Below are 13,616 nucleotides of genomic sequence, written 5' to 3'. Positions count from 1 at the left end.
TTGCACAATCACTTAATCATGATTAATAGCGATTAAGTGATTAAGTGCCGTCTTAATCATCCGAAAAATGATGGTGCAAGTGATTAAGTAATCGCAAAACGCCCACCTGTACAAATTGCCTAGCAAATTGGACAGATTTTTGTAACACCTTTTAATTTTTAAGTCGATAATTATTATTCTTTATTTGTGGTTGCGACATCTTGGACACACTCGGTGTTCCATTATAAAGCACTACAAAAATAAGGAAAACTCATGTCAACGCCACAAACAAAGAAATTATCAACTAAAATTAGCCTGCGGCAGAGCCATTGCTTCGATTTAATTCAATCGATTCATTAATAAATAATTTAGAGATGGATTTTCTTTATTAATCGTCTCATTTTAAATCAGAAGTTATCCCATTTTCTACCAGCGTTCGATTTTTCGAACAAAGGCCATCCCTATTCATATTTCGACCCAGAGATAGGCTAAAATAACAGACATATACTCAAAAAGCAAGTGTTGAACATTATTTTTCAAAATGTGTAAGTCCTCTGGGCCTATGTTCAGGAGGTACTTAGGGAAGCCCAGGGTGGATTTAAAGATAATAAAGAATCCCGGGCTAATGACCAATGTTCGAAAAATCGATCAGTTTGTGAGCCTACAAAAATATGGTTTTCCGGAAAATCCATTTTCCGGAAAAACTGCAAACAAAAATTTTCCATATGACAGTTTTTTCGGAGTTTCCAGGGGAAAATTATGCTAGATAGACTATTGGTTACTCATTTCGAACCCACTTTTGCACCTTGGTAGAAAATGGGTTAATTGAACCAACCATCATTACACAATTTTGTCATTGCTCCAGAAATGCACCAGTTTATTATTTTTAATTGAAAATATATTAATACTACATATTAATTTTTGTGAGGTAAAAACTTTCCAAAAACATATTTACGTTTTACTGCACATTTATGGCTGTTGAAAAAAAAATCAGGAAAATCGGTTGCCACTATTAAGTTTTATGAAAATTAGAATATTCTATCAGAAATTCACAATTTTCCTGATTAAACCAAGACTTTGATTTTTATGACTGAGAAGGGGAGTAGAGTACTTTGTTCGACTAAATAGTCGAATAATTTGTTTTGGATAGAGTAATGCACTTTCATTAATTGTTTTGGCGCTACATTCAGTATAAAAACGAAGTGGTAGCTCCTCAATAGTGGGTGGTCTTGTTAAACTCAACCACCAATGTAAAGTATAATGCACTAATAAGGTATAATTTCATATCCATTAGAATAAAGAATTTATTCTCAGTTTTTCTGACCATGACCATCGGAAAACAAGTTTTAGCATTCCTCAATTCAAAGTCATTTAACCTATCTATGGGTGTATGTATATTCTATATTTGAGTGCGATATAGAATGAGGGCTATGAACGCAGTTTATAACACAGGATAATGAACGCAGTTTCTTAGTTAGTCAACAACTAATAGCCAACATAAGTCTTCATTCTACTTTATTACAATTATTATCATTTAATTTGAACGTTTCGGTTCATTAGTAGGAATTTTCAATTTGGAAGGAGTAGAAGACAAGAGTCAATGAATTTAATTGATTGATTCAGAGAACTCATTTCATTGAAATTCATTGAATGAATTCAATACAATAATAATAATAGTAGTAATAATAAATCGTCCATACCAATAGAAATAAGTTCAAAATCAGGATTCAAATCTGAACGTGAATAAACATGGATAAAATTTTTGTTGGTCGCTCTTTGATAGTTTTTGTAGCACAATAATAATCAAATGATTCCGCTTTAGCGGTGCAAAATAGTCTGAAAGTTGGAAAATTACACATTTGTTTAAATTCAATTTCCAAACAATTGTGTGGCATATGGAAGCAAAAAAGAAGTGTTTATTTTGGGACAGGTCAACGAACCGCCATTTACCACTACCTCAATCACCGAGCTAAACCACAAACCAAGAGCCGATGTTGTCTCAATGGCATTCTGTGAATGAAAACGCCAAATGGAAAAGTGTGTTTGTTTATTTCAAGGTATAATTGAGCTTATCTTCATATCAACTAGTTAGTTACCCTGAATAAACAGCGAGTACATTGAACCAATATATCAACGTAGACGTTGAAATACGAAGTGAATATGGATTTTCCCAGCAGTTGAATCGAAAACGGTGTAGTTTGTTGTGGTTTCTATGACAACGCGTTGTCCGCAAATAAACGCCTAAACAAAACGGTCGGTAGCGCGAGTTCTGGCTGTTAGTTGCAAATAGTCCGTATCGTTTGAAGCAAGTTCACAATGTCGTGAAAAGGCCGTTGTCACGATACTGGTGGAAGTTTGGTCAATCAATATTGTTGAGTATTAGGAATTGACTTGATTTTTCCATTGGCATAACAATAAGTCCAGGATTGATTTGACCGGAAATTTTGAGGCATATTGTGTTGAATTCTGGTTGATTCAGAACATCATGCGAGATATGTCATTGCTGGAACAGAAAAAGTTACAGTGGGCCAAAGAAAAAGGTAAAATTTGTGATTCGATCACAATTATAGTGGCTAGTATGATGTTTGTTGAATGAGTTTACTTAAAAAATCCATTTTCTTAGAAGAACTTTCGAAATTGAACGACTTCTTTTCGGCGACAACCACGACCCGCCAATTCGAACGAACTGAACGGACTTCCATCAGGTATACAAACAATTTGACGGCTTTTTAAAACAGATTTTATAGTATTTTTTTGGCATTTTTGTTACATTGATGAAAAGGTGGACAATTTCTAAGATCAATGAATATTGAGATAGTGCGAACCGTTTTTCAAATTGTATGTTTCCATCCCTATAGTTCATTCAATGCTTTAAATTTGAGTGTAGTTCATGAACTTTATTCGTATTGCAACTAGCTAATGATATAACGTGAAAAGTAGCGTAAAGATGTGAAAAAATATGAAAATGTACTATATGAATTAAAGGAAAGCAAGCAATAACTTCCATGCTATTCATTTGTTACAAATATCAATTGGTTACAATTTTGATATTCACTTCGATGCCGGCATATTGTTTGCATGAATAAATAATAAACGATTTGTTTTTGTTGAAAACATCGACTATTATCAATGGGTACTTTAGTAGTGAACAAGGACTACTGATATGATCATATTCAATATGCTATCAAATTAAATGTTTTAAGATTTTATTCTAAGACAGAAAACGGAGAATATACTCAATTTTCGCGGAAAGTATGCTCATAGGTATGTGAAAATTTACACTCATATTCGACCAGGAGACTATTTAACATTTTTTCACTCAGAAGAGTGAGATTTTGGGTTGAATTTTTTTTTAACTCAACAGATTTCGATTTTGGTTGGCTAATAACTGACTAAAGATGATTAAGTCGAACAAAATATACAACTGTAGTCAACTTTAGTCAATATTAGACTGATAGCTATTGGCTACTCTTCAACTGAAATGTCCGAAATTAGAAGTCTGACTGAAAGAATAGCTAAACGTGATTGTTTTTATGAATTTTTTTTTGAATTCAATCAAAATAGCCAGTCAAAAGTTTTTTGCTGCTACATGAAACTGAGTGACTCTTAGTCATTTTATTTCCACACGGGATTGAGAGCAGAGTATGTTTTTTCTCCTTCTTTAAAATGCCGATTTTGTGATAACTGTTTTCACCAAAATTTTAGATCTTACTTTTGATAACAGTTACAGAGTAACTTAGTTATACACGATGCGCGTACCAAGAAAGGATACTCTCAAACTCACTGATATATATATATATATCTCATATATACATATATGTAAAAAGTTGAAATAAATCACGACAAGGAAATTTTCCTATAGAAAAATTCTCATTTCATTTTATTCACTCTTTATCAGTTCAAGTTCTACAGAAGAACATTTGCTGGATATAGAAAAGGTCATTACCTTTTGGCTTTGGTATTAATTTTTTTTTGAAGAGAGACATGGAAAATTCCATTAAGTATAACAATCATTGCTTCAAGTTCAAACCTACGGAAAAGTACAAATTTAACCCTGAAATGTATTGCGCGGGGATACAAAATTAGTATATATATAATTCCTCAAGTTTAAACTAAAATAAGTCTTCATCGACCGAACTGTCGTCTATATTGTTATAAAAGTCTTTATTCATAACATGTACATTGTACATCCAAAAAAAAAACATTTGAAATCATCTTTCACTAAAATAGTTAAATAAAACCAAGATTTCATTTATTTATTGAATTTTTTCATTCGTCAGAACTTACTACTCAAATGTTGATATGAATTCGTCGACAAATTCGAGTGTGAAATCGAGTACAATACCACGTAGAGCAAGCTATTATACAAATCAGGAGCCGTACGATATTCCGCATAATTATCACAATAATAACAATGATCCACGCCACAATAGTTGTCGACCGTATGCGGCTGATTTGTATTGCGATAACGAAGCGCAATACCAAAATACAGAAAATCTTGACTTTAACCATGGTCGCGCTCCAATTCTTCCGCCAATCGGTAATCGCAATAACAGGTATGTTATTATTCTTTTTCTTCTTTTTGTTGTTGTTCAATGTTGATTGCCAAGGAAATTGGAATCATTTCCAAACCAAAATCACTTGAGTAAAATTAATGGTTTCACTACGTTCCACGAAGAAGCCGTTTATAATGTTTATGATTTTATGTGAAGAAAAGAGCGTTGTCACGCACTGAAAGCAACAGTTTTTCTTACTAGCCTTTGATAACCGGGTTTTCGAAATAGCTATGATTCCTCGCACCAATTTTATCAAGATAGAGAGAGAACCGAATTTGATACTGTCTAATACACAAATATTCGAATTATCCGAAGCTAACAAGTCGAACCCATATCAAATAAGCAATTTGTTAAGCGACAAATTGGACAAATCTATTCTCATCAGTTATAGATACGCTAAATAGGAGCGCAAATAGGAAAATACGTAAACTTTTCGTGGATTTTCGGGAATTTTAGTTAATTTGTGTCCTTTTTAGTTTTTTTTCTGTGAATTTTTCAACAAAAAGAACCGAAAAATGTTGAAATGTTGACCAAACCGAACATAACTTCTATCAAAAGAAAATGGACGTTTTTTCCCTAAAAAACGAACTTTTTTCTTTACGGTGCGAAAAGGAAGAGAAGAGAGCTAGAAAATCCCTTATTGAAGATCCCTTAGAAAAATGTGAGCACCTCAAGCCACCAAACAAATCAAAAGAAAATATTTAAAAAATTCGTTTCTGAACATTTTCGGACAAATGATATTTGAAATGTGAAAAAAATGATTTCCAAGGAAGAAATGTCAATCTCAAATTTCAGACAAAAGCAAATGGCAACGCAAACCCGTAGCAATCATCAATTTGTGCATCAAAATACGGATGAAGAGACATCGGGCTACCTGAGCGATCGATTGAGCCCGATGATGTGGCCGAATCAAAGTCAACACCAACCACAAACGCAACACCAGCATTTGCTGAAAGATTTTTCGAACTACATCTACCCATCATCGGGTGATGAATTGGCACCAGAAATAGACGCTATGAAAATTGAAGAGCGTCGCCGAATTCCAAAACATAAGCAAGCACCACCATCACGTGAAATCCATGACAATGGACATGAAACGGACTTCAGCATACCGAAGTAAGCATTTGATCGCAAAAAGAGAGAAAAAAACAGAGAATCAGCATAGATATTCAGTTTACAGCTGAATTCTCAGTAACTGAATGCAGTGACTGTTTGCGTTGCTGTGAGTGAGCGGGCACTCTACATTCAAGCGCAGACATGCATATACATTGGTTTACACTCAATCGGAGTGAGTGTGCTTGCAAAGAGGAGAGAAAAGAAGAGAACGAACGAAATGTGTCGCATCGAGCGATGCTAGTGAATGTCCACTTGACACAGTGTCAGTATCGCGAATATTTACTCTTTATTTCTTCGAATTGTTGTTCTTGCTTCTTTTTCTTCTTACAAATTTGTTAACAGCACAAACGCAAGAAAAAGAATCAAATTCAAAAGTTATACAGAGCAATGTTTGATTATTGGTTTGTTGTGTTTAGTTTTGGAATTTAACTCTTTTGGTTGTGTTTGTGGTGCTAACAAATTTGTTAGAAGAAAAAGAAGAAGGAACAACGATTCGAAGAAACAAATAGTAAGTATTCGCCACACTGACACTGTGTCAAGACGACGTTCACTCAAATCGTTCAATGCGACACATGTTGTTCGTCCTTTTCTCTTTTCTCCTCTCTCGCACGCATACTCACAATTGAGTGTAAACCAATGTATATGCACGTCCGCACTTGAATGTAGAGCGCCCGCTTACTCACAGCGACGCACAGTGACTGCATTCAATTACTGAGAATTCAGTTGTAAACTGAATATCTATGCTGAAATGATTCTCTGGAAAAAAATGAAAAATCCATTTTATAATCGATTGTTTTAATGGGGATAACTTTGTTTCCATTTAATAAGGAAATTTGCGACAAGTGTTATAGATTTTGTACTAATAGATATGCGCTTTTTTCTTAGAACACCATCGTCCATGTGTTCGGATAACCGAAATTATTCGCGGCTCTCATCATGTCCACCGTCTCGGAAGGAAAAAGAAGAGCGAGCCAAATGGGGTGACCGTAGTAATCATTTTTATGACACCGTTTCGAAGGAGAGTAGCGTGAAATCCGATGGACCATGTTGGTTGGAACGTGGATTTGTTGATAGTGGAGATGAGTCTGTTAGGTAAGCCCTTTTTTAATTACTTTTTTGCATTTCCACCCAATTTCGAACCGAAAAATCAACGAAAATTAATTGGATTTGAAAAACTTCTCTTCCTTCCCTGTATCAGATCCTATTCGTTTATCCGTGGTCAAAATGCGCCAATCGATCCAAATGTGTTGGCAGAACGAACAAACCGTCGAATCAAAGCCCTCGAATTGCAAAATGCAATAAAAGCACAGGTCGAAGAGCGTGAACGAATCCGAAAAATGGATCTGGAAAAAACGTTGATGGAAGAGCGTCGCCAAGAGGAAAAACTACGCCAGCAGATGGAATCGAATGAGCAACGATACGAAGAAGAGCAGCGAAAAACCCGTGAAAAATTGGAACGAGAACAACGCAAACAGGAGGTAATGCGAATAGCCATCGAAAAAGCGCGACAGGAAGCTGAAATGGAAAAATCGAAGAAAAAACGATCGATTTTAACGGTTGAATGTGAATCGCCCGAGCCAAGTGACGACATGCTCGATGACCAAGACATCACAACAACTCGAACGAAATCATCACCATCTCCGATCGATAATAAAACCGAAACCGACGATCATAATACGGATGATGGTGAAAAAATCCTCATTGGCACTCCGATTAAAATGCGAAAGAAAACATTGAACAAACCGCAAAAAGTGCCGCTATCGGCCAAGAAAGAAGTATCCGTGCAGAGCGACAAAGAGCCAACCACAGCGCCCGAAACAAATGTTGACGGAATTGCCCTGGTTTTACAAACACTTCCACCGATTATGCCAATTTTAAGCAATGACATCATCAATCTCAATCAAAACATCAACAGTTTGAACACAAGCAATATTCAACTGGCCGTTATGCTGGCGCATCAAATGCAACAGTTGAATACAACCATCGCACAAAATCAAAATCAACTGCCTGAACTATCTAAAACCACCGAAACTAGTGCACCGGAAGAAAAACATCTGTCGAGTCGAAGTGACTGCAACGATTCGACTGCGATGGAGGTATGCAAGCAGTGCACCGGCTTCAATCGAATGGCTGCGCAGCAACGGGATCAGGTTAGGATATTGAAAGATGTTGAGTGTAGAATTTAGCATAAGAATTCAAAAAACCGTTGATTTTTCATTTTTGTCCTATTTTGCATCGAAGGGAGCTTTTTTAAAGCATTTTTGTGCAGGAATGAGAAAGTTTAAAAAAAATAATTGGTCAAGAATGAGCCTCGAATGTTAAAAAATGAGCCTAAAATGATGAAAATTAGTTTAAAATGATTTGAATGGACTTCAAACGTAAAAAATGAATTAAAATGACCTTTTCTCTCAATTCCACCCCGAAAGGTACATCTGAACGATGAAGCACAAACAAAAGATGCCGCCACCGTGACCGAAGACTTTGATGCTTCGGTCCCTCGTGAGGTGCGTCAAAATGGCGATGAAATATCCAAAGAGGTGTGCCATGTAATGGACGCTTCAACCCAAACCGACAAGAAATTCGAGTATTGTTTTCAATGTCGTTACCATCAATGCCATCATCACCATGTGATCGTTAAAGATTTGTCATCAAATTGTGGTGAAGATATGAAATCAGTAGCAGTGAATCATGTGACGTCAAAAGGCAAGTGCACAGAAAAGGATTGCGTCAGCGCATCGGTTGGCGGTCGAAATATGTGTCTTGAGGCGAGAGAACCGATGAAAATTGAAGATCGACCGAAATGGGGAGTAAATCGGCCGCTGCAACAGTATGTCAAAGCTTCAGAACGTGATCCATTCTATTTGCGAAACAAACGGAAAAAGCATCAAAAACGTCACGAAGATCAAAATCGAAGCTGCGATGGTGATGGGTCCAAAGAGGATTCTTCAATGCCAGAGAGTCGTTCAACCAGCCCTAGTCCGTCTATTATCACCAATAGCACAGTCACATTGAGCTCACCAAAGCTGAAGAATCGCAAACGAAGCATTTGTACCGAAATTCTTCCTATTTCCACGGACAAAAATGGTCGCGTCTATTTGAATTTCAATGGTGCCAGTTTGCAAGTCACCGAAGACGAACATCGACCATCATCGAAACGACCGCAAAAAAATCGCATCATGAACCGCAGTCAAACCGCCAACGACATTCGATCCATCGATAATGATGCCAACACCGACAACCACCACGATGAAAAGACTAGTGCTCATAATTGAACACAATTTTTTTTGCCATTTTTTTCCATGTAAATCGTTTTTTTATATGTTTGTATTACCAGTCACATGATGCACATTTTCATTTTAATAAAGTCTCATGTTTTGTCATGAAATCGATTTGGTCTCTATTTTCGTTCTTTCTTTTTCGACGGAATTTTGTGAATTGAATCGTTCAATGAACCTGGTTAATATAGAGAATTGCTTTATATTCTTTTTTTGCATAGTTTACGTCTAGATTATTTGTTGTGTGATGGAGACGTTATTATTGTGATTGTTTTGTCATTATTTTCGTCGGAATAATGTCTCGTGACAGGCAATTTCACCAGAATGATGACATTATCGTGCTACGCTTTAATGGAAATCCAAGAATTTTTGCGTCAAAATCGACAATCAACGTCAAAATCTAAACCATATCACATACTACGGAATTGCCTTTTATTATCAATTTGAACTGAAAGGGGTATGTTTTTATATGTTTTAATCATGATTATTTTCGGATTTTATTTAATTTTTAGTTCGAACTCATTTGTATTAATCTTTTTATTCCATTTTGGTTTTTGAAATATTCCTGCTTACTTATCCATCTCAATTAAACTTATTTTAGTGGGATTTTATGGGATTAAAGTCGGAGATAAGCGAATGATTAAAGGTTGGCTATTGATAGTGTATTTTGTTAAAATTATGGCTCATAACTGAACATTTTATTCATACATTTCAATATAGGGCACCAGCAATGACCAAGAAATATGTGTACTTGATCAAGTTTATCGAGCTCCGTTCATTTTTCAAAATCTTATTGGTGGCCATACTCTAAGTTCTAGCAACTTCTTGTTACCTAAATATATCACTGCATTTTTCTAATACAATCATTTTACCATACCCAAATTGGGTAACCCAATTAACTCACAAAATATCAATTAATGTAGATTCAAATGAATGATGTTGGACTAAGGTGCCAGATTTGATTTGATTGTATGTCTCTCTGATTGCAAGCTCGCGTTGTTAGTAAGTCAAAAACCACATTGACTCTTTAGACGTGCTTAAAATTATTATAGTACATGGCCACATTTGATGTTTGTGTTTCGTGTATGTATGTGACACTGTGTGCGTAAACGACAAGGTTCACTTTCAATATATTATGGACAGTTGTACCGCGTAGAGGTCATCTTTGCGTCTTACATCAAATCGTTCCCATGTATTTATATACGAATAAAGCGATCTTGCTGATTTTCAGACGGAAATGCTTACCAAATTCTTTCTGAATGCCGGCCAATTGCCGGACAAACAAGAATATGCAAATATAAAGACATTTTCAGAATTATTGGACTTTATTAATTGTATTTTTCACCATGACTTTGACTTTCAAGGTTGTACTTTTCGTGCAAGATAGTCAAAAAGACACAAACACACAGTAAGTACATAAATAGCGGCAATTTACAGTTGGTACATTTTAACACATTTGTAATTTGCTGGAAAATTATTGGTGGAACTATTTCTGGCGCCCAGATAAATTGTACTTCGAATGTAACGGAAACCTTCATTTATAACAAAAACAAAAACTATTCTGTTTCCATCGATGTATATCAAACATACTGAAAAATGAGAATTGATGTATTTCTTGATTTATTAGTACAATGAGCCCTCGAAAATTCGAAGTAGTTTATCGCTCGAGCAATGCATTCGTACCTCTAAAATTAGAAGCTCTTTTTAATGTATTTGTTGTTGTTTCTTCTAATTTCTGAATGTTTTAATTTCCGAGGGCCCACTGTATTTCAAAATATCAAATTCTTGAAACAGACAAATACCGAGCATGCCTAGCAAATGTTTTGAATCGTGTATGATTTGTTTCCAAGTGAAATAGGCAGAAATCGGAATTTCCATATGAAATATTCAGAAACGCGTCACTCATATCTTAGACAATGACATTGACATAAATATATATTGTACTTGTCAGCTATTGGTTGACGACAAAATCTCCGCTATGTACTTTCAAGCTGTGTTTTCTTAGCATTGACGTGGGGCCAATAAATCTCCCAAATTATTTTTGTAAACATTTGAATGTAACAAACTACTATCTTCTTCTTCTTCTTCTTCTAAGAAATTCTTCTCAGAATAATATACTGTAGTTCATGTATGAAAATGGAACTTATGAATGTCAATTTCATTTTTTTTTAATCTTAATCCGATAAAACTCCAAATCTTCACAGCACTGTGATCTAGGGGCTGACCAGCGACCACGCTTGTGATAATTGAAAATAATAACAGATTTTATAATATTTTTTTTTCAATTTAAACAAAAATAGTAGATATCATTAGATATGTATAAAACGGGCAATATTCAGATGATCCATGCTTTACCCGATGTTTACAAGCATCGCGCTAGTTCATCTCAAAATATTGATTTTTCTTATTTTATCCATTTGCTTTCTGTATTGATTCAAACACCAAAAATATGATCACTCAGCGTCGAAATTGCGTGTTAAATAAAAGAAGCTCGTTGATTTGTATGAAGCGTTCTGAAAATGTTTTTAAAATGGTTTATGCCGCAATAATATTGAGGTGATATCCCGTGTGCAAATATTGTAACTGAGCAGTCAGTTAACTGATTTCGGACGAAAATTACTTTCTTTGATTGACATTTCAGTACAAAGTAAAGTGTAAGTCTATCATAGTTAACTGAAATCATTTGAAGTTACAAGTCAATCTTAGTTGCTTAATTTGGGACAAAGTGATTTTCTTAGAACAAAAACATGAATTCAATCAACATTTTTTTTTTCACACGGGATTAAATGATTTTCGAATTGACGTGTAGATCAAACTGCAGACCAGGAAAAAACTATATTATCAAATTAATCTTTTTGTATGCAAATCATTCTAATATTGTCAAAAATAATCAAATAAATTTATATGATGATATTGTATTCTTCAATTATGGTTTTAATGTACGTTCAATGTGAATGGTCATCGTACATTATTTCACATTAGCAACGAAAAAAGTGTCAATTTTTTTTTGAGTTATCTCAAAATTGAATTTACATAAACATGATATTATTTCATTTTTGCAATTAGACGTAATTGCTTCATTTGAAATAAAAAATATGGATATTAAAATGAATAAGTTTACGGTCCAAAAAAATGACCTAAAGAGTCTTAAAATTTTCTCGGTTAGTAAAAATAACAAATACAGTAGCCTAAATTCCATGTAGTGTTAAAAATTCAAGATTGCGGCTGGTGAGAACGGCTGAACTGTCAAAATAAGAAACACTGAATATCCGTGAATATGAGTGGATAAAAGTGGATATCTTCTACAACACACCGAAATTAATGAATTTTTTTGATAAACAAAAATGATGATTCCCCCTAGGCTGTGATTCAATGGTTCTGGCTCCGTCAATAAGAATAAATAACTTATGAAAATATTTGTGGATTGCCGGCAAACAGTGAAGGTTGTTCAAACAATTCGTGAAATACTTTCCATAGCTAAGTTGTTTTATTACAAATTTTACACGGATTCACCATATGAATCAATCGTGTTTTTGAGGTTGAATTAATTGCAAGTGGAAAATGTGTCGTTTAACTTATCTGATTTGCTGGTCACTAGCGTTTTTCGCATGTTCCGTTGTAAGTTGAGATATTTGCCTGGTTTTTTTAGTCGTTTTTCTTGTGCTTTCCAATTTTCTGCTCTAATTCCTCTTACAATTCTAAAAGGAAACCCAATGAAACTTCATAAAAACTAAAATATTTTTTACCGATGTTAGTTGGGATATCGAATCAAGCTTTTGAAATCGCCGCGATCAACCGTTGGTGAAGTGCCCCATTGGGATGCAAAGACTCGTAGTTTATACTATGTGGATATAGCCGGCTACAATTCGTCAATTCTACGTTACAATTATGATGAGAATCGAGTTTATGTGGCAACCATCGACGATGCTCCAAATCTACTATTTATTTTACCAATTAATTGTGCCAAAAACTATTTCCTGGTTGGAATTGGTTTGAAAGCGGTGATCGTCTACTGGGATGGTCGATCAGCAAAAGCTAAGAGATGCTGGACACTTTTCGAAATCAAAGAAAATGCAACAAATGTAATTAACGATATAAAAACTGATGAACGCGGTCGATTTTATGGAGGCACTAAAAGTGTTGATCCTTGTGGTGGTATGCCAACTGGCGGATTCTATAAATATAACAAACTAAAAGGCTTGCACAAATTCTTTGGCAATGTTTCCATATCGAATGGATTGACATGGGTGCGACAGACGAACAAATTCTATTATGCAGATTCATGCACTTACGACATCAAGGAATTTGATTATAATCCAGAAAATGGCGACTTGAGTAAATATTCCCTTGTTTTATTTTCATTTGGAATTAGCTTGAATTGCTGAGATAAAACTTTTGTGTTACAGCGAATGGACGACAAATCTATTCACTCATTCAAAATGGCTTTACACCAGACTATATTTTCGATGGAATGACCAACGATCGTGACGGTAACTTATATCTAGCCACATTCGGTGGAAGTAAAATTGTCAAATTCAATCCAAGGTATCCAATTGAATCTCCTATCATTTGTTTCTAATTTCCTGCAAAGAAATCGTTTTAGTGTCAGGAATTACATATATTCGGAACTGGATGAGTCAGAGCAAAAGTACGCCGTTCCTGAATGTGTGTGTGTGTGTGTTACTACTGA

The 13,616-nt window shown here is 35.0% G+C and overlaps 2 protein-coding genes across 2 annotated transcripts; both read left to right on the top strand.

Annotated features, from left to right (window-relative positions):
- Positions 1–2,290: 2,290 nt before the first annotated feature.
- Positions 2,291–8,963, top strand: LOC129570836 (uncharacterized). Its single transcript, XM_055450558.1, has 7 exons — positions 2,291–2,519; positions 2,603–2,684; positions 4,260–4,535; positions 5,331–5,651; positions 6,537–6,743; positions 6,850–7,801; positions 8,078–8,963. The coding sequence occupies exons 1-7, from the start codon at positions 2,465–2,467 to the stop codon at positions 8,921–8,923; spliced, it is 2,739 nt and encodes a 912-aa protein (XP_055306533.1). The 5' UTR covers positions 2,291–2,464; the 3' UTR covers positions 8,924–8,963.
- A 3,477-nt stretch (positions 8,964–12,440) lies between these two features.
- Positions 12,441–13,505, top strand: LOC129570837 (regucalcin-like). Its single transcript, XM_055450559.1, has 3 exons — positions 12,441–12,544; positions 12,682–13,261; positions 13,333–13,505. Exons 1-3 carry the CDS (start codon positions 12,488–12,490, stop codon positions 13,503–13,505), a joined length of 810 nt encoding a protein of 269 aa, XP_055306534.1. The 5' UTR covers positions 12,441–12,487.
- Positions 13,506–13,616: the final 111 nt, after the last annotated feature.

The sequence above is a fragment of the Sitodiplosis mosellana genome, unplaced genomic scaffold (genome assembly GCF_009176505.1).
Source record: "Sitodiplosis mosellana isolate CC-2019 unplaced genomic scaffold, AAFC_SMos_1.0 Smas_scaffold_315, whole genome shotgun sequence".
In the NCBI taxonomy this organism is placed as follows: Eukaryota; Metazoa; Arthropoda; class Insecta; order Diptera; family Cecidomyiidae; genus Sitodiplosis; species Sitodiplosis mosellana.
Note: the sequence above shows the minus strand (reverse complement) of the source record. Positions and strands in the feature narration are given on the sequence as shown.

Excerpts from the sequence above, each read along its gene's own strand:
- LOC129570836 (XM_055450558.1), top strand. The coding sequence starts at position 2,465 with ATGCGAGATATGTCATTGCTGGAACAGAAAAAGTTACAGTGGGCCAAA. Across the intron at positions 6,744-6,849 it reads AGTGGAGATGAGTCTGTTAG|ATCCTATTCGTTTATCCGTG; the intron begins GTAAGCCCTTTT and ends TCCCTGTATCAG. Across the intron at positions 7,802-8,077 it reads CTGCGCAGCAACGGGATCAG|GTACATCTGAACGATGAAGC; the intron begins GTTAGGATATTG and ends CCACCCCGAAAG.
- LOC129570837 (XM_055450559.1), top strand. The coding sequence starts at position 12,488 with ATGTGTCGTTTAACTTATCTGATTTGCTGGTCACTAGCGTTTTTCGCA. Across the intron at positions 12,545-12,681 it reads CGTTTTTCGCATGTTCCGTT|TTGGGATATCGAATCAAGCT; the intron begins GTAAGTTGAGAT and ends TACCGATGTTAG. Across the intron at positions 13,262-13,332 it reads TCCAGAAAATGGCGACTTGA|CGAATGGACGACAAATCTAT; the intron begins GTAAATATTCCC and ends TTTGTGTTACAG.